Raw genomic sequence first — 27,013 nt, 5'->3', positions numbered from 1 at the left:
GTTTTTAAGTGCATTTTCCCTGCCTGAACTCAGGCTTTAGTGAAATTATCTTCCTGCCTTAGCAGCCCTTGTTGCTGTCACTGGAAAATTACGCAGATTTGCAGAGCTGTAAACCCAATAGTAGAAAAAGTGGTAATAGCTTGAGCCATCCTCAATTCCAGTGCAGACTACCCGAAAGACAAGATGATAACTCAAACACAATTAAACGAAGAATACAATCAACCCACAGCGACCAGATGACTGATTTCATCCTTGTACGGCTCTCTGGGAGATGTGTCAAGCATAGGTCAAGTCCAGAGCCACATTCTTGGAAGGGCACTAATTCCTGTGGCTGTCAAGAACCCAGCAGCCACCTGGTCTTCCTCTGCAGAGGGACAGGCAGAGCACTAAGTAAGCAGGCAAAGCAGCCAGGAAAAGATGGAAAAGACTGTGAGGATGTGTTTCCATGGAAGACGCCGGCACCATACTCTGGAGCTCAGAGCTTATTTTTTCTCTCAGGAAAGAAGCTCATGTTGGCTTAGCATTCCGCTCATTGCTCATGAAATTTCAGCTCGTATTCATGGGAGCGTGGGTCATTAGATGTGTTTTTCGCTAAACTGCCAATTTTTCTACTGAGTTTTCCCTATCTTTCTTTTCTGATAATTTGCAAAGGTTCTTAGCATATTATACATATTAACTCCATGTCATCTACAATGAAGATTGCCTCTGTTTGACAATATTGCCTTTAAAAGCTTAAAATTTTGGATGATTTGATTGGACCCTCTTTTGGTTAAGCCTTTCCATCCACATGCCTACATGATTTTTGCAATCGAAGAAAGCAGGTATTTTTGTAATTGAAGAAAGCATTAAATTTTAAGTTTTTGTCAAAATCCTTATTACTTTATTTTTAATATCTAATTAACTCATATAGTTATTTTTTATGTAATGAAAATGAAGGTGCCCAACTTTATGTTCTTCCATTCAGATGTTCAGTTATGCCAGAACCATTTGTAAAACACCCTATGCTGTTTTTTAACTGTATTATTATTATTTTATTGATTTTCTCTTCTTTTGAGAGAAAGAGAGCACAAGTGGAGGAAGGACAGAGGGAGAGAGAGAGACAGAATCTCAAGCAGGCTCCACGCTCAGGGCAGAGCCCGACATGGGGCTCAGTCTCACAACCATGAGATCATGACTTGAGCCAAAATCAAAAGTTGGATGCTTAACCAGTGGAGCCATCTAGGTGCCCCTATTTTATTGTTAAGAAATCCACTTCTATCATGTCATAAAGACTAGGCTGGGCTAACAATAACGAGTCCTGGAGGTAACTATACCCAACTCTGGACTGTCTAGTTATAAGCACTGTCTTTTCTCTCTACCTCAGTTGAAAACCCAGACTCATAAGGCCTCAATCCCTGCTTTCCCTATTCCCGGAAGAGGCCAAAGCCAAAGCCAACTATGTAGGAGGCTTTTCCAGAGAAGACGACTTTGTCTTCCCAGACGACAAACCCTCTACTTTGCTTTATGAGGCAGATAGCAACCCCAAACCACAGACAGGTTGGGACCTGCGCAGGCCTCAATGGCATATTAGCAAATCACACATGTCATGTATTAAATTCTCATGCATACTAACATTTTTCTCTATATTTTCTATTTTGTTCCATTGATCAATTGCTATACGAATACGATTTGTTCTGATTATAGAGGCTTTACATTATATTCAGATATTTAAGAAATTAAAACCTGTCACATTCTTTTTCATACTTCCCTTAGGTCTGTATTTTCCCATATAAAATTTAGTTTTACATTATGCAATCCTCTTTCAATCCAACTCTGATATATTCCACTTGAACTGCATTAAATTTATACATTAATTTATAGGTATCAGAGGTGCAGAATAGGAGAGACTTTTCCATACTGATCTTTTCAAAAATCCAAGAATATGGTATATCCTTCTATTTGCTTACATCTTATATCTTTCAAAAATATGGATTTTCAACAGATAAATACTTTTTCCTCAGTGATTAATAAGTACTTTGTTGTTTTTATGCTATTGTAAATGAAATGTTCCCATTTTCACCTTTATGTTCTTAATGTAAATATAAAGAAAAAACTATTAATTTTTTTACATGTATGTGGCACCTGACCTCCTCTTACATATAACATTATCAATTCTAACATGTTAAAATTAGAATCAGTTTGGCTTGTCATTACATTTAGTTTTCATTTTTATATAATTATATATAATATAAATATATAAGCAAAACATTATTTGTCATCTTTTGTTTTCTATTGTTTATACTAATTACTACATTTAAAGAGCATTCCAAATTAAACTTCTGGTTTTAACAGTCATATTTTTTGTGTTTCCTCAATTTATTTATTTTTTAAGAGTTTCTTGAATTTAAAAGTATAATTCTCTGTTGGTATTATGATCTATAGTTTATATCATATTTAGGTATTTATACACTAACAATGAACTATCAGAAAGAGCAATTAAAAAAATAATTCCATTTACAATTGCAGCAAAAAGAATTAAACACTTACAAATAAACTTAACTAAGGAGGTGAAAGATCTAGATACTGAAAGCTATAAGACATTGATGAAAGAAACTGAAGACACAAATAAATGGAAAGATTGTCCATAGTCAGGATTCAAAGAATTAATATTGTTAAAATGTCCATACTACCCAAAGCAATCTACAAATTCAATGCAATCTCTATCAAAATTCCAGTGACATTTTTCACAGAAATAGAACAAACAATTGTAAAATTTGTATGGCACCACCAAAAATTCCAAATAGTTAAAGAAAACTTGAGTAAGAACAAAGCTGGTTTTAAACTATATTTCAAAGCATTAGCGATCAAAACAGTATGGTACGGCCATTAAAAAAAGACACATAGATCCATGGAACAGAATAGAGAGCCCTGAAATAAACCTATGCATATTTGGTCAATTAATTTATGACAAAGAAGCCAAGAATATGCCATGGGGAAAGGATAGCCACTCCAAAAAGTGGTGCTGGGAAAACTGGGCAGCCACATACAAGAGAATGGACCCCTATCTTATATTGTACACAAAAATCAACTCAAAAATGGATTAAAGACTTACATTTAAGACTTGAAACCATAAAACACCTAGAAGAAAAGATAGCAGGTAACTTCCTTAACATCAGTCTTGGCAATGACTCTTTGGATTTGACACCAAAAGCAAAAATAAGTAAGTGGGACTACATCAAACTAAAAGCTTCTGCACAGCAAAGGAAACCATTAACAGAATGAAAGACAGCCTGCAGAATGGGGGGAAATATTTGATAAGGGGTTAATATCTAAAATATATAAAGAACTCATGCAACTTAACAGCAAAAAAAAAAATCCAATTAAAAAGAGGCGGAAGAAGTGAATGGACACTTTTCCAAAGAAGACATACAAATGGCCATCAAGTACATCAAAAGGTGCTCATCACTAATCATCAGGAAAATGCAAATCAAGACCACAATGAGAAACCACCTTATTAGAATGTTAGAATGGCTATCAGCCAAAAAACCAGAGATAACAGGTGTTGACAAGGATGCAGTGTAAAAGGAACACTTGTGTGCTGTTACTGGGAATGTAAACTGGTGCAGCCACTTCAGGAACCAGTATGGAAGCTGCTCAAAAAATTAAAAATAATTGTACTTCATTTGGTTCTCTTCTAGCTTAATTTTTCTTAATTTAACTTTTATTATGAAAAACACAAATGAGAGTTTATGAAAACATTTATCTACAAAACGTGTTTAAAGAAGAAAATAAAACAAACGTCCACGTACTAACAAAGACACAGAATATTACCAACACACAAAAAGCCCACTATGCACCCCTCCCTCATATCATAACTCTTCCCTCGGTAACCATTACCCTAAATATCGTGTCAATCATTCCCTCCTTTTTTATTTTTATATTTTTATTTATTTTACAGAGAAAGAGAATGAGTCAGGGAGAGGACCAAAGGGAGGGAGAGAGAATCTCAAGCAGGCTCCATGCTCAAGCATGGAACCCTACACAGGGCTTGATCCAATGACCCAGGGATCATGACCTGAACCAAAATCAATAGTTGGAAACTTAAGCAACTGAGCCACTCAGGCACCCCTCACTGCCTCCTTTTTTAAATACTGCTTTTTAAAACCACTTATTTGTGTATCTCTAAACAATACACTGTTTAATTTTTCCTGGCTCTGACATCTAAATAAATGGAATTACACTGAATGGATTCTTCTGTGATTTGCTTTTTCTCCACTTCAATTTCATGTTTGTAACAATCATACACACTGCTGCATGGAACTTAGGCTCTTTCATTTTACTCTTTTCTATCATTAATGAATATTTGAATTGTTCTCGTTTTTGGTATATTATAAGCAATACAATGGCCCACGGCCAGTTCCAGCTATTTTTGTATGGGCCATAAGCTAGGATTGGTTTTTACATTTGTAAATGAATGAAAATGTAAGTATCACTCTTACATCCTTGTTAACTTCAAATGAGAGTGTCTCTTAATGGGAACAATTAGCCAGTCATGTTTGGTGCAATGACAGGTATTCTTTACATTTTTTTAATGCAAATAATTTGATGCCTAATAGTTACAGTTTTCAACTCTTTTTCCCTGACCTTTGCTGTTTACAACAAGTTGTACCTTGTTTCTTTCATCCCTGCTAAGCAGTAGCATCCCTATGACTCAGCAATAGCACTGCTAGGAATTTACCCAAGGGATACAGGAGTGCTGTTGCGTAGGGGCACTTGTACCCCAATGTTTATAGCAGCACTTTCAACAATAGCCAAATTATGGGAAGAGCCTAAATGTCCATCAACTGATGAATGGATAAAGAAATTGTGGTTTATATACACAATGGAATACTACTTGGCAATGAGAAAGAATGAAATATGGCCTTTTGTAGCAATGTGGATGGAACTGGAGAGTGTTATGCTAAGTGAAATAAGTCAGGCAGAGAAAGACAGATACCATATGTTTTCACTCATATATGGATCCTGAGAAACTCAACAGAGGACCAGGGGGGAGGGGAAGGGGGGAAAAAAAGGGACAGAGGGAAGGAGGCAAACCAGAAGAGACGCGGAAAGACGGAGAACAAACGGAGGGGGAGGGGGGGGGGGAGAAAGGGGGAAGGGGAGGAGGAGGGAGGAGGGCACCGGGGGGAGGAGCACGGGGGGTGGACAGAAACCAAGGGGACAAGAAAGGAGAGAGAGAGGAGAGAGAGACAGACAGACAGAGGAGAGAGGGAAGAGAGAGGAGAGGAAAGAGACAAAGGAAAGAAGACAGGAGGGAAGGGAGAGAGTTAGATGTGAACATAGAGTGAGATTTAGATTTATATTTAATAATTATATATTAAATAAGTATTAAATAATGTATTATTATAATATAATATATAATTATATATAATATAATTATATTACATATACATATATATACATATATACATATGTGTATATATAAAAGAAAAAAAAAAGAAGATGAGGATTTAGCCACGCTTAAGTGTGGGATGTTTTTTAAGTCCTCTCACTGCTCATCAATTGGTTAGGCCCTTCCAAATAGGAGGCTCAGGTTTTTTTTGAGCTCAGGAAAATTTCTTCCTTGTTTTGTCTGATAAATCTCTCATCCCCTTCTTTTCCCCTTCTGTCACCTACAATGTGCATGTTGGGTCTCCTTTGTGATTTCTCATGGACCTTTTTTCTATCATTTTAAGAATTAGTTTGGTTTATTTCTTACACTTGACCTAGGCTACCAGTTTGAATCTCAACAATACCATCTTTTCCTCTTCAATTCCTCTACTGAAATTTTTAATTTTAAAATCGTTTTTGGGGGTGCCTGGGTGGCTCAGTAGGTTAAGCAGCTGACTCTTGATTTTGGCTCAGGTCATGATCTCACCGTTCGTGGGTTTAAGACCCTCATCAGGTTCTGCACTGAAGTGTGAAGCCTGCTTGGGAGCCTCTCTCTCCCTCTCTTATTCTCTCCCCCTCCCCTACTTGCTCTCTCTCTCAAAATAAATAAATAAACTAAAACAAAAATCGTTTTGGTTGTTGCTTTGCTTAAGAATGTCTTTTTAGGGGCGCCTGGGTGGCGCAGTCGGTTAAGCGTCCGACTTCAGCCAGGTCACGATCTCGCGGTCCGTGAGTTCGAGCCCCGCGTCGGGCTCTGGGCTGATGGCTCAGAGCCTGGAGCCTGCTTCCGATTCTGTGTCTCCCTCTCTCTCTCTGCCCCTCCCCCGTTCATGCTCTGTCTCTCTCTGTCCCAAAAAATAAATAAACGTTGAAAAAAAAAAAAAAAAGAATGTCTTTTTAAAGCCATACTTGATATCCTCATTTGGTTTTTCATTTGCTTCATTTTGTTATTCAAGCTGTCATCTGTTTGTTCTGCTTTTTTCCAAGACTCTCTGAGATATGCTATCTCCCTGTTCACTGGGTCCCCCTCCATTCCTGGGTGCCCATCTTACACGAGGATAGACATGGCAGTCTCTGGGGCCATGGGTCCTCACTTCCCACCGCAGGCAGGCTGGGTTTCCAAGGGGAGAAATTGGGAGGAAGCCCCTTGGCTCCCATTCTCCCTGCTCTCTCTTAGGCCTCTCCCTTCAGAGATAAGATTCCACTGCCTTCATTCCAAAATCCATACTCTAAAAGTCCAACACTCTCCCATCTACCACACTCAGAGTCCAACCATGACCACTCTCCCTCCGTCAAGAACTCAAAAACAAAAACAAAACAACCACCTGCCCCATGAGCTCACATCCACCCACTCCCTCTGGACTCTCACCCTTGTAAGGGTACCAACCAAACATGAGGCCCTACCCACACCTCCCTACACTAGTCACCATTCCAGCCAACTAAAGCAGATGGGTTTCTGTTGGGAGTGGGAGGGAAGAAGGAGTCTACCATCCATACAGAGCTCATCTCAACTACTTTTGAAATGTAATAAATAAATTAAATCTTCCATGAGAATTAAAACTTTATCCAACCCTTGGGGGTAGAAGGACTACAGATGAGGAAAATAAAATCATTTCTGTATTACTAAAATAGCAATGTAATGATATTACAAACATTGTAGAGCTCATATACCTTTTTCTAGTTCCACTGGGAAAAGTTCCAGCTTTTCTACACGCTTTTCAAGTTCATACTCAGCAGAAGCAGCCACAGGGTCCACTTCATCGTTTCTCCTGTCATAGTCTTCATTGGAGTATGTGCTGAAAACCTGTAGTAAGAGGTCACAAGAAGATGATAATCCAGAAAAGATGGCTTTCTTAATTTTTTTAAGAAACCCTGCTAAGTATTGAAAACCAGGTAAGTTAAAAGTTATGTACAATGAGATGTTAAGAAAAGGAAAATTGTGGGGCGCCTGGGTGGCTCAGTCGGTTAAGCGGCCGACTTTGGCTCAGGTCATGATCTTGCGGTCCGTGAGTTCAAGCCCTGCATCGGGCTCTGTGCTGACAGCCCAGAGCCTGGAGCCTGTTTCAGATTCTGTGTCTCCCTCTCTCTGACCCTCCCCCATTCATGCTCTGTTTCTCTCTGTCTCAAAAATAAAATAAATGTTAAAAAAATTAAAAAAAAAAGGAAAATTGAATCAGAATAAAAATAACTTACATTTTAAAATGTATATCATTCTACCACCTTTAATAATGTGAGAGACAATAGCCACAGGATGTATTATCTGAATAGCAAAATTCATTGCTTTTTATAGAATCAGAGTATATCATATTAGCTGCAAGGCTTTGCTGGTTCCTGAAGAAACTATGGTGAAGGACCTTGAAGCTACCTAAGCAAATACCCACAATGAACCCGTTTCATGCTATGACCTATGCGAGCATCGATGTTGTGGTACTACTATAATTATATTTCAATCACAGAATCACTGAAACCGACTTCTATTCTATACTGTGCTGAGCGAGGTTAAGCTCTCATTTTCATCTCTTATTTTACTTGAATGTATATCCAAATTAGATTCTCATTGAGCCTTTCAATGAAACAACTATCAAAATACTGCTCACGAGCTGCACAGAACTAGGATATTGCCAGCTCTTTCTTTCTCACCTAAATCATGTGAAAGATCACTAAATGTGGTCTTCAGATGTAGCCATAAGAAACTTGATTGTCCTTATTTACTCTATTTGAAAAGTAACTGGAAATAGGTATACTATCCTTCATTTACTTCACTGAGGAATATCTAAAAGAAAGAAATGTATGTTCATCAATCTAATTAATATGTATTATAAAAACTGACATTTTCAATTACATTTAATAATTATTAAGCATCTAAACTATACCTGAAAAAAACTCTGTAATTTCCCCAAAAGCTTAAAATCTAGGAGAAGGTTTTTTTTAAATAAATATATATAAAAAGTCATAATCAAAAAAGAAAGCAGGACAGAAGGTCAGAGATGAAAGAAATCAAGTATGTCACCTAGAAAGTTGGCCTTGCTGGTCCAGGTGTGTTTTACATTCATATTATTGGAAAACTGGCAACTCTTGTATGCTATATATGGTAACCTATAAACCAGAAATACATGTATATATAGAAGCAGATGCGTGGTTCCTATGGTATAAATTTATCAAAATCATGCCATTTATAATATTTGTACCAGAATGAATACCGTTTTTCTTCCCGACTTTCAGCATGTTTTCATGGCCTCGTGCCACTCATTTGGTCTCTACCACATTTCTCCACCATAATAAACATCACTGCATCAAAATGGATATTTCCAAACTATAGGGTTTGTACCTTTTTTATTAATCTTTTCATAAACTATGCTTCCTATGCCCCTTCCACAGAACCCTCTAATCTTTTTCTTAAGTTGTCAGATTGATAACATTCTCTTAGACAGCCCTTTTGATCTTTCACTTCCCTTATAAGTTTTGGTAATCGCTTATTCACATTTTATGCATCCATCAACAATTTACTGAGTGCCAGCTCTATGCCAAGCACTGTGCTGGACACTGGAGAACTCACAGGTTAGTGGGGATACAGAAATCAAAGTAAACAGCTATACTATAATGTGATAAATGATGTAACAGAAGTTTATACCAAGTAATCTTTCTCATTTGCCTGAGAAAGGGAAGAATTTCATGAAAGGGAAAATATTTAAGTCATTGAGTCTTTTTTTTAAATTTTTTTTTAACGTTTATTCATTATTGAGAGACAGAGAGAGACAGACCATGAGCGTGGGAGGGGCAGAGAGAGGAGGAGACACAGAATCTGAAGCAGGCTCCAGGTTCTGAGCTGTTAGCACAGAGCCCAATGCGGAGCTTGAACTCACAAACCACGAGATCATGACCTGAGCCGAAGTCAGATGCTTAACCGACTGAGACACCCAGGTGCCTCTAGGTTGAGTCTTAAAGAATAAACAAGGATTCATATATTCGAGTGTAGAAGATGTAGACTGTTTACTTCAAATATAAGATCCTAGACAAAATAATCCTTATCTATATCTATATTTTTAGAAACACAGAGAGTTGAGTGGACTACAATGGAACATGCCTAGGGGAGCAAACTTTAACAACACACAAAAAGTTACCTGGATCTGGAGCTCACATGTCCTGGAAACTACTGGCAGATATGACTGGAAATTATTCCATTAATGTTTGCTACTTCTCAAAATCTGCTAAAGATCCAAGAATATATAGATGATTGCAGAACTTGGATTTAAATGATATCCATTCTGAAACATGGCTCAATTTTGCTACCACATAGTAATTAAGTTAATAAATATGTGTGTGTGTGTGTGTGTGTGTGTGTGTGTGTGTGTGTGTGTGTAAAATATAAGTACGGGAGAACTGTTTCAAATAAATTAACACGTTCCTAACATTTTTCAGGATCCCAAAACTCTCTGCTATCAACTGTTCTTCCTCAATCAGGCTGGTTTAAAAAGTTCATTTGGGGGTATCCTGAAACTAAATAAATAACTGTATGACTCCATACTGGAAAATGGTATTTTAAATAATTTTTGAGGCATCTAGCAATCAGATGACTATATCACTATTTCATTCTGTAGAAAAAAAATAATGTAAGACACTTTTCATCTTCAACTTACTCATAGTGTGGTAAATTATGTGGGTATATAGGAAAAACCTATAAACTGAAAAAGAAAAGCCAGAATTCATTATGTACAGATTAAGCTATCATTTACTTGAAGAATCCAAAAGATTTAACATAAACATGATTAGAACTTAAAAGAGTTCACTAAAGAAACATAATAAAAAATACACACACAAAAACACAAAAAATAATTTAGAAAATATAACAGAAAAGATCAGAAACTATAAAATACCCAGGAATTACTAATTATAAATGTGCAAGGATATCCTTCTCTATAAAATTTAACTGAAAAATATAAAAACCCTAAATATGTGTAATGGCATACTATATCCTGGATAAAATTCTTAATATTGCAAAGGCATCTACACTCCTAAATTACTGTAAATGTTAGTTTGTCCCAACTTATGAATACAGAGCAGTCAAAATTAAAATCCCAGTCACATTTTTTATGGAAAGACTAACAAGCTGCTTGAAAAGAAGAATAGGATGGAAACAGACCCTATGAGACATCAAACATACAATAAAACTTCATTTATTCAGGCAATGAAGTTTTGGCCCCAAGGTAGATCTATTTTTGTATTCTCTTCTGTTCTACTCCTCTACTTCTCTATTCAAATTAGTTAGGGTAATATATTCAATAAATAGTAGGGAAAGAATGAAATATCTATCTGATAAAAATCCTATTTCATATCAATAACAAAAGTAAAATTTAAAGTGGTTAAGAACAAAAAAAATTATAAACTATAAAAGGGCTAAAGAAAATATGGACAATGTTTAATTGACTAGATCCTCTTAGGATGTTGCTACAAAGCCACAGATCCTAGAAATCTTAAAAGAAATGAATAAACTATTTGATTAAAATTCAATGCTAAAAATTTGTAGACAACAAATATACCATAATGAAATTATAAGAAAAGTTAAATATTAGGAGGAAAAACTGCCAAATATCAAGATGAAATATGAATATGCATAATATACAAAGAGTTTTACCACCTCAAACAACTGCATGTATAAGTAGGGAAAATTTTAATTAGAATTCAACAAAGAAACATTAATGCTCAATAAATGATGTAAAGTCACTCAGCTTCACTAAAAATTAAGCAAACGTCAAGTACAACAAGGAAATACCAGGAATTTGCCCAAACGAATGGTTTAAAAAAAAAGACTGTGACGTCTACTGTTTGCGAGAATACAGGAAAAAGAATACTCTTGTAAAGTAAGGGGGAATAAAAACATAATTTAAGAACAACTATCAAGATTTTAAATGTAAATCCTTTGACCTAATAATGCTACATCTATGTATTTAGAGAGATATTTGCAAATGTGTACAAAGATGTTCATGCAAGCGAGTTCATTACAGCACTATCTGTAATAACCCAAAGTTGGAAATTGCCTAAATGTCCACTGATAAAGAAAATGTCTTACTGAATTATGATACATATGAATATGTAACTTTATGCAAGGTTAAAAAGATCTCTGTTGACATGAAAGGCTCTGAAATACATGCTATTAAAACAAAAAAGCACACTGTATATATGTCTATCTATACCCACATTCATATCTTTATCTACATATATATACATATATATGTTAAATATATAGTCTCAATTGGTATGAGCCCAATTTTAATCTAATTTAAAGACTTCCTAAATTCTCTAGCTATGTAGCTCGTCTCAGTTTCCTTATTTACAAAATGGCTGTTATTATAAGTGTACCTACCCCATAAAGTTATGAAAATGAAATGAGAAAATCCATGTAACCATGCCTGCTGGTCCAGTGTGGAGGAGGGAAAGCTTGCCCAGGGCAATGTAAGAGGTAACACTACATCCCCAGATACCCACACTCATCTCACATTCTTGTTCATAACTACATTTTGAATATTTCATCCACGATGATACTTAATGTCCCTGAAACCAAAATCTACATAACTATTTGGATATTATTACACAGATTGGTCTGCCAAAATCCCTACCTAGGTCCAGAACAACGGCACTACCTCTACACAATGGCTCCTCACTTGCCTGGCTTTGTTTGCCTTGACCAGGAAAAACCTCAGAGATAAAAGGATGTTGACTTAGGTAAATACTTCCCCTTTCATCAATATGATCTTGATTCTTTCAATAGTCTTAAAATGGTTCTATCATTTCTATTTATATTACCATAACTGCTTTGCAAAAATATGGATAGTCAAGTAATAATCAGAACCCAACTATGATTATTACTAGAATGCCAAAAACTCTAAAGGCTAACAGCACCGTAGGCCCTAATTTTCAACACCATCACTAGATATATATACTATATAGTTCTATATATATAGTTCACCACTATATATATTTAGTTCAGTCACCTTCATATTGTTCCTGTGTTAATTTACTGAGAAAAGCAAACAAAAGGATGTTTAAGTCTGACTTCTTGTTTCAGAGCCAACAAGTGATATTCTGTTCCTTCATCAAAGGAAACAAAACAAGACCCCATCCCTTGCTTTGCAGCAGACGCAGGCTTTTAGGGGTAACAAGTTCACAAATACAGTTAGCAATGACATTTCTGACCCAGTAACCCAAGGCTATAAAAAACAAAGAAAGTTAAAATTAGCTTATTGTAAGATTTTAACTAAGATCATTCTTTTTCATATTTCTGGTGGTTTGAGCTACAGCACTTTTTCAAAAACAACAGCAACACTTTTTGAACAATAAGAAAAAAAAATATTTCCTTATGACACATTTTCTCTAATCAATGCAGGTCAAAATAAATTCAGAATTTTATGTAAATATTGACTGGAAGGAATCTCCCGCAATGCTTCCACAAGGTCTCAGTTCCACCTGCTGTCTGGGTTCCGCTTCATCTTCCTGACACATCAAAGATGGAAAACGTTCCAGGTTCTAGCACACTGCGTTTCAGATGAGGGCTTGGCACAGCATGCTCCCAAGAATCAGCCAAGCATTCACATGCTTCCACAAACAGGCCCCACTTATCACCAGCTTCCTCAGCAGCACTCGAACTCACCTTCACATGATTTTAGCACCTCTGCGAAAGTGACTGTAAATAGAAGCTAAAAGAAAGCATGGAGCAGATAATCCACATATTAAAGTTTTGAAAACAAATTTGGTGACAAACCATCTACAGAAAGGAGCATCCTAATGGCTTTTGGGCAATATACAAACTCGGCTTTCCCTTTCTTCCCCCAGAAGGCAGTTCATTGATTTATGACAGTGAGAATTCTTGTTTCTTGACTGCCTAGTACATGCCAGAGTATGTTAGGTTTTTGTTGCAAAGTAATGTAAGCCAAACTGGAGTTCACAATTATCAGGTATTTGGAGGCCAACACCGGTAGTCTCCAAAGATTCTAAATAGGTGAGGGCTTTCTGCTGCACACAAATAACATTAACGACCAGGAAGGTGAAAAAACAGACCAAGAGCTCTATCTTGTAAACACAGTAAAGTCCCAGGTTTCTGTTCTCAAGTTTCTCTGACAAGTAACCTGCATGAAGGTGTACTAAAGCAGCTGTGACAATACTCTACAGTGGGATATATTTAACCTTCTGTTAGGACCACTCAACAGAATCCTACATATCAGAAAATAGAGCCACATGAGTACTGGCGTTAGGTGCTACTCCAAAAGCTGCCAGCTTGCTTGCCTTGCCCAAGTCAAAGTCCATTAACACAAAATATTTCTAAGGCCAATCCATATATTTTCAACATCATTCATTTCACTAATTACTTGTAACATCCTTAACATTAATAAATAACATTAATAAGCCTTCTTGTGTAGATTTAAAGTGCCCAATTCGGTAGAGTCGACTTCTCATTAGGGTCTTTCAAATACTAACTAATCCTAGGGTGAAGATTTGTGATCAGTATACCTGGAATGATATCTAAAGGCTCCTAAAACAAAGTTACATCCGTAAATATTGCAATGCATATGTTGAAGTAATTGCAAGTAAACTACAGACAGCATAAACTTAACACAAATTATATATTTTTTTATTTTTATTTTTTTAACATTTATTTATTTTTGAGACAGAGAGAGACACAGCATGAACGGGGGAGGGGCAGAGAGAGAGGGAGACACAGAATCAGAAGCAGGCTCCAGGCTCTGAGCCATCAGCCCAGAGCCCGACGCGGGGCTCGACCTCGCGGACCGCAAGACCGTGACCTGAGCTGAAGTCGGACGCTCAACCGACTGAGCCACCCAGGCGCCCCAACACAAATTATCTTTAACCCTTGTACCAACTGATCCAGTAAATAAAGCAGGAAAGAGTAAGACAGTCCATACTTTTCCTATTTTTATGAGAAATCTGAAGCTCAGAGAACAACATACGTGGTATACATAAGGATAATTAACGAAAAGTCTATAAGAACAAAAGGTGTATTTCACTATATGTAAGCCAAGTGTTTTCATGGATAACTAAATAACAAGAAGTGAAGAAACAAGCATTCTCTACATAATGATATGTACAGAGTAGGCTAGCTCAAAAGGTGACACAAAGAACCCTATATTTGTCAGGGTTCCCCAGACAAACAGAACCAACAGGATGTGTGTGTGTGTCTAGGTGTGTATGTGTGTGTGTGCGTGTATGATATATGGTATAATATACATATAATATTTGTATTTGTGTTAAACTAGATTTATTTTAAGGACTTGGCTCACCCAATTATAAAGGCTCACAAGTCCAAAATCTTCAGGGTAAGCCAGCAGGCTCGAGAACCAGGGTAAAGTTGATGCTGTAGTTCAAGTGTGAAGGCAGCTCACTGGCAAAAGTACCTCTTCCTCAGAGGAAGTCAGTGTCTCACTATTCAGGCCTTCAACTGGTTGGATGAAGCCCATTCACCAATGGGCTTGGACTGCCCAATCTAGAGGGCAATTTGCTTTACTCAACACACATAATAATTGAAATGTTAATCCCATTCAAAAACACCCTCACAGAGACAATAGAATGTTTGACCCAAATATCTAGGCAGTGTGACCCAGTCAAGTTGACACATAAAATTAACCGTCACAAAGCCTTTAAAACAGAAAACTCTCTGGCTCCCAAACTAGTCTTTTGACATCTGATAAAGACAATCATATATTGATAATGTTTTTTTATATCTCTTGTAGTGTTGTAAATCTTCATATCCCTAGACATAGACATAGAATGTGTATAAAACCCATGATAAAATCAAATATACATTTCTCTATCATCAGTGGCACCAAAAACTGCACACTTAGAGATAATCAACAACCAAATATGGAGGATGTTAACTCTTTAAATTTAGAATAGCTATGGTTGACTCTTTGGAAAGATAAAGCTATATATAAGAAGATCTTTAATAAAATATTTCAAAATAGGTAGAATTTTATTAAGGCTACATATACTCAAATTATCAATGAAACAAAAAGACTATAAGGTCCCTTATTTCTCCACTTTGAGAAAAGAGAACTGAATTATAATTAGTATCATTTATCTGCAAATATGTACTGTTTAAGTACTTGAAAAGTTTTAATATCTCCTTGCAAAGACAGTTTATACTATTGAAGTGATCAGAGAGAAATTCTGTCATAAATAAATATAAATTTAGCTCATTCTAAATCTGGACAAACTCTAAGACAATGAAGCCCAAATTAGTGTGTTTTTCCAGTCAACAGCTTAACAGAAAACTCGGTGACTCCACTGATGTTCATGTTTTTCACAGTATTTTCCAAATTATTATAAACAATTAAACATATCCATGAGAAATTAGCAATGTTCTCTTTCAGCTCAGCCAGACTTAGTTTAAATTGGAGACATATGTTTTACAAACTGACAACTGGTGGCCAGCATGACATAAATTGGTAGCCTTGGTCTAGTTCCCGCTGGACAGGTGTCTTCATCACGGAAAAACTGAACTAATTAGCACCAACTGGCACCTTTTTTGGGGGCAATGGGGTAATCTCCTAAGATAAATAACTGACTTCTCATTCACACAAGTTAACACTCTTGTACAGAAGCAACAAGATGAGTTAGTAAGTCAGGATCTGTTCTAGCATTTGTCTTAGCAGTTGGTATTCACTTCTTCTACCCTTACCAGTGCCAGCTCTGTTTCTCAAGGCCCATGGAAGGAGATTATTTTGAACTGTCTAAACAGGACAGCCAATGGAGGGGAGTACTAGAGTTTGTGTGGGTGGTGAGGTTAAAGGGGAGAAAAGGAGGAAGTTGGCCACACCAAAAGGGGTGTGAGGGCTTCTCTTGAGGCTAGCTGGGAAGCCAGGCTTTCCTAGGATATAGAAGTTCCCCAAGTATAAAAATTTACAACCCCCATGTGAAGCCCCCAAGGGTGACTGCACCTATAAAAAAAGGGCTATGAGGTCTCATGAGAACTAAACACTAAGCCTGAAGGATTTGGGAACTTTGGGAAGAGCACCCCAGGCCCTAGATTTTGCCTGGAGACAGAGCATAAGGGCCTTTTAAGGCCCTGGAAGATCTCCTGGAAGATCATTAGAAGTAACAGTATGGGTTAAACATCTCCAATTCAAGGGGCGCCTGGGGGGCTCAGTCAGTTAAGCGTCCAACTTTGGCTCAGGTCATGATCTCGCAGTTTGTGAGTTCGAGCCCCACAACTGGGCTCTGTGCTGACAGCTCGGAGCCTGGAGCCGCCTTCAGATTCTGTGTGTGTGTCTCTCTCTGTCCCTCCCCTGATTGTGTGCTCTCTCTCTCCAAAAAAATTTTAATATTTCCGATTTAAACTAAAAGTCTGGCTCCTAACACATGGGTCTCTATAGAATTCCCAGAAACTGCATTTACCTAGATGATGGAAGAAGTTTCAAAAACACTGAGGAGGCTGACTTATCTAAGGCCAAACAAGTAGGTGAGAAATCTCAGAAAAGTTCACTTTAGTGTAGCAAAGGAAAGGAATGTGATGTACAGCATCCTAGGGGTGGTGTATGAAAATTGGTTTGTACTCCTTAGATAAAATGTGTTGAAGACCAGACTCCTCACACCAAATGTGATGGTCTTTGATGTGTCAACTTGACTAGGCTACAGCCCCCATTTATTTAATCAAATGCTAACCTAGATATCACGGTAAGGTATTCTGGAGATGTGATTAAAGTCCCAAATCAGTTGGCTTTGAGTTAGGGAGATTAATCTGGATGGGACTGATTCAATCAGTTGAAAGGTCTTAAGAGTAGAAGTGAAGAAATTCTAAGAAACAATGCTGCATATAGACAGCACTTTCAGTCTGCTGCAGAGTTCTACCCTCCATCCTGTCTTGATGGCCGGCCCTACAGATTTCAGACTTGCATATCAACCCTTCTATTCACATAAGTCAATTCCTGGCAATCATCCTTTAATATATATCTCCTACTGGTTGAATTTCTCTCGTCGAACCCTGACTGAGACACCAAATACTTCAAGTCTTCATCACAAGGCAAAGTATGGTTATTTAGAGCAGTGGCTTCCAAAGTGTTGTGTCCTGCAGGAATTGTGAAATCAATCTAATGGGTTGTGAACAGCATTGAGAAAAGCTAAACAGAAAAGAAAGAAGAGAAAACATCAGTGTTCACTACAAGTAGAGTGTGCATTATTATTTAACACTTTGAGTTTCAAATAAACACACCTACACACATGTGCGTGTGCCATGTCTTGATATAAAATGGTAATGATTCAGAGATCAAAGAAAAAGTACACTTTAAAAATAATTTTAAAAAATGGAATCGAGATACAGAATTCCCATATAATTCACATTCTATTCTAAAAGTCAAAATAGGTAATACAAACTTGTCAAACTACTGAGCTCGTGAATAATGACAACAGAAATAATTACCCTTCACACTTCTTTTCCTTTTGAGCCACTGATTACTTCAAATTCTTACCGAGCACCACCTCAGGGGTCGGCACTGTGGTCAGTACTGGAGATACCTTATTCGCCTCAGACCTGTGACTACAAGCAGCCTAAGAGTGTAACAGAGAGATGACGCCGATACTATGGGAGCACATGGCACAGACATCTACACCTGCCTGGGGGAGGGGAGGAGAGGCAAGCATAAAGGATTTCAGAGAAAGCCTAAAAGCACACACTTCGGCCAGCTGCAGTTAGCATCAACAAATAACAAATGGAGGAGGGAAGGTGTGCAGAAGGTATTATGGCAGAAAGAGTACCAGGTACAAGGTAGGAATGAGAGAGAACAGAATTGTAGAACAGGATGTAATTGGATATGGCCAAGCTGGAATGGAAAATGCCTGGTAAGAGATGGGACAAGAGTATGTAGGGAGAGCTTTGTAGCACATGGTCAGTTGTGTGAATAAAATCCACACGCTCTATCCCTGAAAGGGCATGGGAGTTTATGAAGAGGATTAATGGCAGCCAGAGCTGGAAGGAGAGAGATGAGGTAGAAGCTCTCTCTTCACCCCTTTGGGGGACTTAGAGGCAGGTGAGGCCCTGGAGGTACTGAGACTTTCCCCAAAGTGCCATTACTGGTATGGCCGGTGGATCTTACAACAGAAGGAAGGCAGGGATATGGGCACACTGCCTTTGCAGAGTGACGGGGAAGCAAAAACAACAGAGGCTTCATCAGTCTCAGAAGGAACAAGAACTGAAGTTCCTCTTCCAAGGTCAGCCAGGACACCGGAGGCACATGAGTGACAACAGCAATAAAAGACCTACCTTTGCCAAACAGATCATGCAAGGTAAAGGCCTATTTAAATCCTGCATGTAAATAGTGTGCTGGTCTCTGGAAGAGAGAATCCATTCTTGGGGTCTATCACCATATACTGGGGGTAAAATGATAAAAACAAACGTGGTACAATTTTCTAAAACCTCAAACAGGTTCAAATGCTGATAGAGCTAAACAAACAAACAAACAAAAAACCTGTTTCAGCTAGCACCAACTGTTCTAGCACCATCTGAGACCTACAGGGCCAACTGAAATTTTTAATTTTTATAAAGGTCATGAGTAAAATATGCTTAATATTTACACTGCAATCTGGGGCCTGACATCACATGGTGGAAAAAGTGGAAAAACAAAACAACACCGAAGTACAAGCAACCAATTGTTAGGGAATGCATATATACACAAGGACACTGATGATACGGTACAAGGCTGAGCTTGTAAACCTAAGACTAGATGAAAAAGGAACTTTATTACATTCTGGGCAGCTGTGATCCAATGCTGAAATTAATCCTGTTACCTCACAAAGCAGGAAAGACATTGCTTTCTTATAAACAAACTGTTTGTTGCATTTAGACTTCTCCAAGAACTGAAGTCAAATGTAATCTACTGATTCTGGATTGATGTTGAAAATGTCAACATACACTAAATCGACAAATGGTATCTATCTCATGCTTTCCTTATAGAAAAAATGTAAAGGACAGGAGTGACAGGAAACAAGACAATCAGTAATCTTTCTCAAAACACGGGGGACAGTGCTGTCATATTGGTGTTTTTGAGTTGAAAGTTGCCATTGCTTCCATAGGAATACTTTGCCATAGGATTCATGGTCAAATCTGGGGGTCACTAAGCCTTGAATCACACTAACTTTGACCTCATAAATCTTGTAATAGAAATGATGGCTGGGGCACCTGTGTGGCTCAGTTGATTGAGCTTCCGACTTTGGCTCAGGTCATGATCTCACGGTTTGTGGGTTCGAGTCCCACGTCAGGCTCTGTGCTGACAGCTCAGCGCTTGGAGCCTGCTTCAAATTCTGTGTCTCCCTCTCTCTCTGCCTTTCCCCTGCTCATGCTCTGTGTCTGTCTTTCGCTGTCTCTCAAAAATAAATATTAAAAAAATTTTTAATAATAAAAAAAAATGATGGCTTTGTATATACTGTGTTAACCACAATGGTTCTTAAATCAATTGTCTCCATAACCTCAAAACTGTCTATACAAAAAAAAAAAAAAAAAAAAGAGGCCAGCAAAGTTAAGCAGTATTTTGTCAAAAATTGGTGAATGCCCTGTAGACAGAGAATAGGAATCACTGCTACCTGGGCTCCTGATTCCACACCAATAGTCCGCACTCCCGGACCAATCTGATGCCTTCACAGCACCTCACACTCAAAATGCCCCAAAGCAAAACTGTTGTGTCCTCTGTTCTCCACCTCCAGCCAGCAATCTCCCAAAAGCTGGACCCTTTTGGTCAGGTGGGCTTGAAAAAGCACTGGTCATTAATATATCTTTCTCTTCCTCTCCCCTACCCCCACACCCACTTGAAATTAGTCAAAAGCTCCTGTTGATTCTATTTTTTAAAGGATTCTTGTTCTCACTCCTTCCTATTCCATGACTGCTCAGATCCTTAATAATGAATTACCCTGTAATGTATTTACTGCATTCTGCTCTCCTATAAGTTCAGGTACCATTTCTCAAGTGTGATTCCAATAATGTCACCATGGGTCGGGAACAGACCTGGGAGAAAGGTTTGCAGTGGGGAACGGAAAGAGAGGGTGAATTAATGAGTGATTTTGCATTTCTTTTGCCTCCCAAAGTCCTCCACTCCCTCAAGAATAAAGTTCAAATATTTTAGAAAGACATGAAAATTCTCCAAGACCTGACTCCAGCCTACATGGCCAGCCTTTACCTGCACCACTTCCTTTCACTCACCTTATCGTGCAAAACTTGTTAAGTTACTATCTTGTTATATGTTTGCAAAGCATTCTTTCATCTATTTTGGGTTTCTCCTGTAGAGTTTATCACATTCTGTTACATACTGTATTTATCTGTGACCACATTTTCTATTCAAATAAACTCCTTAGAGGTGGTATAGGCTTGTCCATCTTCCTGTAACCAACTGGTTTTGGTTTTGTTCTTTTGGTTTTTATCCAGCTTTACTGAGATATAATTAACAAAATAAAGGTTGCATCTATTTAACATGATGTTTTGAGGTATGCATACACCGTGAAACCTTTATCAGAATCAGTATCATCTACTGTTAACAGTAAAATGTCTTTTATAATGTCAGTGATCTATATGTGGATGATAGCTTAAATCGGAACTGCTTTGGAGCAAAAGAGAAGTGACCTTCAAAAGGCAAAGGGAGTCCCAATCATAAAAAGCTTTAAAATAAGACAACTACAAAATAAACAAGACTTCACATATGCACAGTTTGGGATGTTCTTTGGTGGTCATCCATTAGCTGAATAAACCTGTTACAATACCCAGTTATTAGCATTATCGTTTGCAAAGCTACATTCTAGAAGAGATGATGTAATGAAATGGTCTTCATGATTACTTACGTCAGGGATCACGTATTGTGGAAGAACAAGTATTTATTATTAAAATTAATTGTGTATCTTATTGTAGATAATACAAGAAAATACCACTGCCCTCCTTTTCTAAAGGTCAGTGAGCTCCTGGCAAGAAGTTTTATAATGCTCCCTTTTTGGTCAGTGTAGTGTGACTGACAAAAGAAGTCATTTGGTAGAAGTGACACTTTTTTAATGTATTCCAAAATGCTAATATAAAAAGTTTATTGGTAGGAATAGGGTAGTCAAGGGTAATTGGCTTTACTGGTTATGAAAATGTATCATTTGAGAGATATAATAATGTCTAATATTGAGTTCTCTGGTTGAAATGAGGGGCCGGCAGGTGGTTAAAGTGTGTGGATTTAAATATGTAAATATATAAAAGTGGTTTGCTCCCTTTGTAGCCCTGAGTGCAGCATCTGTCTCTAAATGATAAGGGGTCAGTTAAGGCCCTAATGCTGCACAACTGTGGCAGATTTGCTGAATAAATTCCAGCAGTCACTTTCACAGTTCTGCCTTTTGGCCACGGTGGTCTATCCATGAGAGGCTGCATCTGCTGGTGCCTGTCCTCTCCCAAGCCAAGAAAACACAAACCATCCAGTGTTAGAACTCAAGGCTGCCGAAACCTGTCCCCACATCATCTCCACCTGCCACGCTGGCCCCAGGGAAGGTAAATGTGTATGTCATGTGTCCTAAATTTGATAATTCAAACTGCTGTTTGCCTCTTGTGAGTCAACCTGATGTAGACAAAAGTTGTATTAGAGAATGAGCTGAATTAGAGATTTGCGCCTCTCCCTTTCACTTTGGAAGAAACAAACAAAAATGCATGCTGTTCCACTGCTGGCTCTCTCACTGTATACATATCATAAATGTCTATCAATGAGCCTGCTATCATAAGAATTAAGAAGATTTCAACAGCGCCCATTAGATGAACCATGAGACGAACCCACCCACTCTGTTAATAAGCAAACATCAGACTGAGGTGGGCCTTTTCCTTCTTCAATTTCACTCAAAAATACCTAAAAAGAAAATGACACGTAGGTGATAAGAAGGAGGTAAGATGAGGATAACTGTAGCTACCACTGAGGGACTCTTCTGAGTTAAGGGTCTCATTTCAATCCAATAATGTTTCTACTTTGCAGATCAGTGGACTTCAAGCTCATAAATGACAGTCTGCCCAAAGACACATGGAAAATATATATGTGACAACTAAAATCCAAGCACAGGTCTGGCTGTATTAAAACTTCATGCTCTTTCCCCCATGCCACAGTGCTTTAAGTAAAGGAAGCATTATTAAAAACACCAAAGTATAAAAGAAGCACCCCTATATAGAATAAACACCACACACACACACACACACACACACACACACACACACACACACCACCACAACTGCAAAGGTCAATAAATTGCTGGTGGGGGGGGGTTCAAACTTAATAGTAGCTAAAGAAAATAAATTAAATTACATAAGTCATTTTTCATTTACAAGGAATTAAAACCAGGCAATGGGATAGACAAACTATCAATCTAATCAATCTAATATACTGTGGAGAAAGTAAACTGGCATAACTTTCTGGAGAGCAGAAGGTTAAAAATCTTGAAAACTTTAGAGTCGATTGACCTAATAAATTCTAAGGATTAATCTAATGAAATCATAGATGCACAGAAATATTTATGTAAAACATTAATCACAGTATTATCTTAAAAAGGAAAAAAATTAAAAGCAATCTAAACGTCCAAAAGAAGAAGGATGAATAAATAATGGTATATCCGTAAGATGGAACTCACTGATCCTCACAGATGTACCGTAACAATCATGCTCTACAAGATTATTTAATTACACAAAAAATGTTCAAATGTATGGTATGTAAAAAGATGATAAAAACCATGTGTGTATACGTACACAGAATATGAACGATCCCCGTTACGTGTATATGCGTAGACATAATAATTTCTGAGAACTAGGATTATAAATTATTTTATTTTATTTATATTTTTCTGGCCTTTTTTTAAAATACAGAGCTTTGGTAAATAAATGAGAAGTAACAAGTGTTATTTTAAAAACGCTCATTACCAAATCTTGAATGATCAACGAGCATGTCTTCCAATGCACTGTTGTAAAAGCAAGTTTGCCTGGCTTTATATTTATTTTAAGTGTATTTTAACACCACTTTCATTGTTAATTTATATATCGGTAACTGATGTTTGCAATGATAACACTAAAGAACAAAAAGACCTTGTGTTTATAAATCTTAAATGCAAAACACAATCATGTTCGTTTGGTTTTTTGTTTGGTTTTGTTTTTTATGTAATAAGCATATATGTCCCAAGCAGTGTAGAAACCATGGTTTTACAGTTAAGGTATCACTGACCAAAAAAACATTTGTGAGTTTTGACCTTAAATACTAAAACACTACCGAAGTCTTGATCCTCAAACAAAATAATAAAGATCTAGAGGTTTGAGAGAGGTTAGTTATGAGAATACTCTGGCTTTAAGTCTAAGAATATGTTATAAGAAAGTCAACTGCATATTGTCTTCTTTCAGACATCTGGTCGAGGGTTTATTCAGTGGAAAAATCACCCTCACGCTCAGCAAAAAACTAATACTGTGCTTCAGTTGAAGTTTTCTGGGCTTAGTTCACAATGCCTTTGTGTGTGCATGCGTGTGTGTGTGTGTGTGTGTGTGTGTGTGTGTGTCTATGTAGAATGATTTTGTCATCATATGAAAATAGGATTGGTCCCCTGAGCTACATCTATAGATACGTACGACATACTCATCAGTCTGAAACATACAACTTTAGTTAAAACTCAGTAAAAATAGAAATTAGTTTCACTCAGAAGAAAAATTAGCTTCTAAAGTACACAATCAAAGAATTTTACAACCAGATAGGATCTTGGCAGCTACCTAAATCCAGATGCAGATATACTCCACACAAGCCACTCCCCCCCCCCCTCCTTCCTATGGTGGATGAACCAGGTGAGTAATGCTGGCCAAGTCCAGCATCTTCCAGACATCTTCAGTGCAGTCACTGCTAACTGATCAGGTTAGGAGAAGGACAAAAGACACGTATTTGCCATATCTGGTCTCATCTCTTATTTTAGTTTCAGACAAACCCATCCAGATCACAGCTAACCGAAGCTGATGCTAGAACAACAATTTCCAGATGTGTTACAGAGTATTCCTGATACTACCTTGTATTCCTTCAGAATGGTTCTCTACATAAAAGACAAGTAGCAAAGTAAGTCCTTTCGCATGAACCAAAGTGAGCCCTCCCTCAGAAAATAATTCCAATTTGGAGGACACAGATATTCTTCACATTTGAGTTGCATGTGTTGAAAGGCATTTGAAGAGAAAATATGTAAAAGTGATCATTGTTTTAAGACAGCTGGATTATGAACTTTATTATCTTCAATAGTCTCATATTTTGGTTTACTGCACACACACACAAAAAAAACAGGAAGTGAGGAAATTCACTTAATTTTCTATAGATAAAGCAATACGTTAGCGTTCTCGATTATAAACAGTGTCAGCATGGTGACTCAGAAGATCTGCTCTTCCACTTGTGTTATATTAAGTTGACCTTTTTAGGCCCAAAACTATACCTACAATAAATCTGCGATTTGAAAGTATCCTATAGTTCAATTACTGGTTTCCGGTCTTAGCAGTGCCACTGACTACTTAGGAGAAAAGGGACCACTTTCCCCTGGCTTTATTTCACGGGAAGGGACATCAAGGAGCGTATGCCTCTAGGCCCCCTTACTCACTGACACCACGCCAGGTAAGAATGATCTACTTCTCCAGCTTGTACTTTAGGGTAAGAAACTACACTTGTCTGCTCTTCTCTTTGGGAGCAGGCTGCTACAGAGAGCACACTCTCTGCTCGTCGCCTCAGTGCTGTCACTTAAAAACTTCTCTTGGATGGAGACACCTGTCGTTTTCCATGCCAGCAGACACTAAGTGGCTTAGTCTAATTTTGGAGTTCAAAATTCAGGAAGGTCACTGTTCCAACAAACCTAAATGGCACCCTTATATCCAGTCTTTAAAAGGGGATCCTCTGATCTCCACCACTATACCTTTTATCAGGCTATCTCTCAAGTGGTTCAGAATTTATCACAGAAGTGCAATATTGTTCATTAGGCTTCTCAAACTCTAAACCTCCAAAAAAAAAAAAAAATAGTAGGTTCAAGAACACAGGTGATCGAGGGTGTAGGTCCTCCTCTTTGATCTTTAAGGTTCCCTAAACAGTGTTTTCTGAGTACATACAAACTTTAGTGAGACTTCTGAAATTTCACGTTAAAAAGCATATAATACAGAATACCATGCTCTTAAAAAAAGGAGGCTCTTGTAAGGGCATCACCATCCATTCAAGTCTCTTTTAAAGTAGAAATCAGAGGATCAGGTCTAGTGTATTCCATCCCCTTAGACAGCTAGAGTTTCTTCCCTCTCTTCCAGAGACAAATGCCCTTCTGGTTGATAAATTACATTGGCTGTTACATATCAATTCCCAATACTACTCAGGTACCACTCTAATCACCCCGCACTGTCACTAGAATACTCTTTGAAAACATAGATTTCATCAGAACCCTACTCTGCTTAAAGATCTCCAATAGCTTCTTGTAAGCCACCAGATAGAGTTCCAACAATATAACAGATCTTATAAGAATTTTTAATACCCTCACTTCTCATCCTCTTCCTGACATACTCTTTATCAATATCTCCAACAATCTCAAGATCTCAAAGTACTTAAAATGACCAGAATTCCCTTTCATGATCCTCTCATTCATCTTACGAACAACTTAAAGATTGTTCTTTAACATCTTTAACATCTTTAACAAGATGTAGACCTGACTTCACTTGTGAACTTTCCTGACTGACATAGGTGAAGTTAGGAACAGGAGCTTCTTCCATTCAAGTTCTAGTCTTCTCGATATCATAGCCTGGTGGCCTTAACAAAGTTCCAAGAGATGTCTATAGCTATTACCTAAAAAAAAGGACTCCTTGGCTTCATACACTGGGAAAAAATTAAACATTACATTTAAAGTGAGTATTATCAGATTAAAGCTACAGATCAGACCTGAGATTACAAAGCAACAATAACAACAACAACAACAACAACAACAACAAAACTACAAAGCTCAAAATTGGCTAAACTTATTTGGACATTTTTTTTTTTACAACACACTTATAGACATCCTAAAGAACAGTATTCCATGAGAAACACAAATGTATGAGACCATCTATCCCTTTACTATAAATATTTCATTATGTTTTACTTTTCCCATGAATCTATGAATCCCATAAGCATTATAGCCCACAATCTAGCAAAGAGACTGCCCACATTAGGGATTCAATAGCGCTATGAATAAAGAAAATTTATTTTATTTTACTTGTAGTTTAAAATAAAATTAGAGTAAGAACACTAGAATTTCTATTGAGCTACAATTAATGTTACAATTCAAAAACCAAAATATTTATCTTTAAATAAACATTGAGAGCATACTTGATTAGAGAAAGAAATCCAAACACATCACCAGATTCTCAATGAGATAAAAGTAAACACCTGGGTGCTATGCATTCACATCTGAATTATGTTTATTTCTATGTCTTCAAGGGTGAGGAACTGTTACAGAAGGCAGATTCATATTTCAGTACAATTGCAATAAGGGCATTAGATGGCTCCACAGAGCAGAATGACAATAATTTGCTCAACTTACAGTGGATCAGCTTTACGCTTTTGGCCCTCCTGCATTCTAAATTCTTTTTTCTGAA

The 27,013-nt window shown here is 37.5% G+C and overlaps 1 protein-coding gene across 5 annotated transcripts in view; it reads right to left on the bottom strand.

Annotated features, from left to right (window-relative positions):
* The window catches only part of PPP1R9A (protein phosphatase 1 regulatory subunit 9A), a 333,913-nt gene that overhangs the window by 148,852 nt on the left and 158,048 nt on the right, over window positions 1–27,013 (bottom strand). For all 5 annotated transcript variants that reach the window (XM_032592406.1, XM_032592402.1, XM_032592403.1 and 2 more), the window contains exon 3: window positions 7,081–7,213. In XM_032592406.1, coding sequence (XP_032448297.1) covers window positions 7,081–7,213 — 133 coding nt within the window. The remainder of the gene's footprint in view (window positions 1–7,080; window positions 7,214–27,013) is intronic.

The sequence above is a fragment of the Lynx canadensis genome, chromosome A2 (genome assembly GCF_007474595.2).
Source record: "Lynx canadensis isolate LIC74 chromosome A2, mLynCan4.pri.v2, whole genome shotgun sequence".
Classification (NCBI taxonomy): Eukaryota; Metazoa; Chordata; class Mammalia; order Carnivora; family Felidae; genus Lynx; species Lynx canadensis.
The sequence above is the reverse complement of the archived record's forward strand: the minus strand, read 5'-3'. Positions and strand labels throughout refer to the sequence as shown.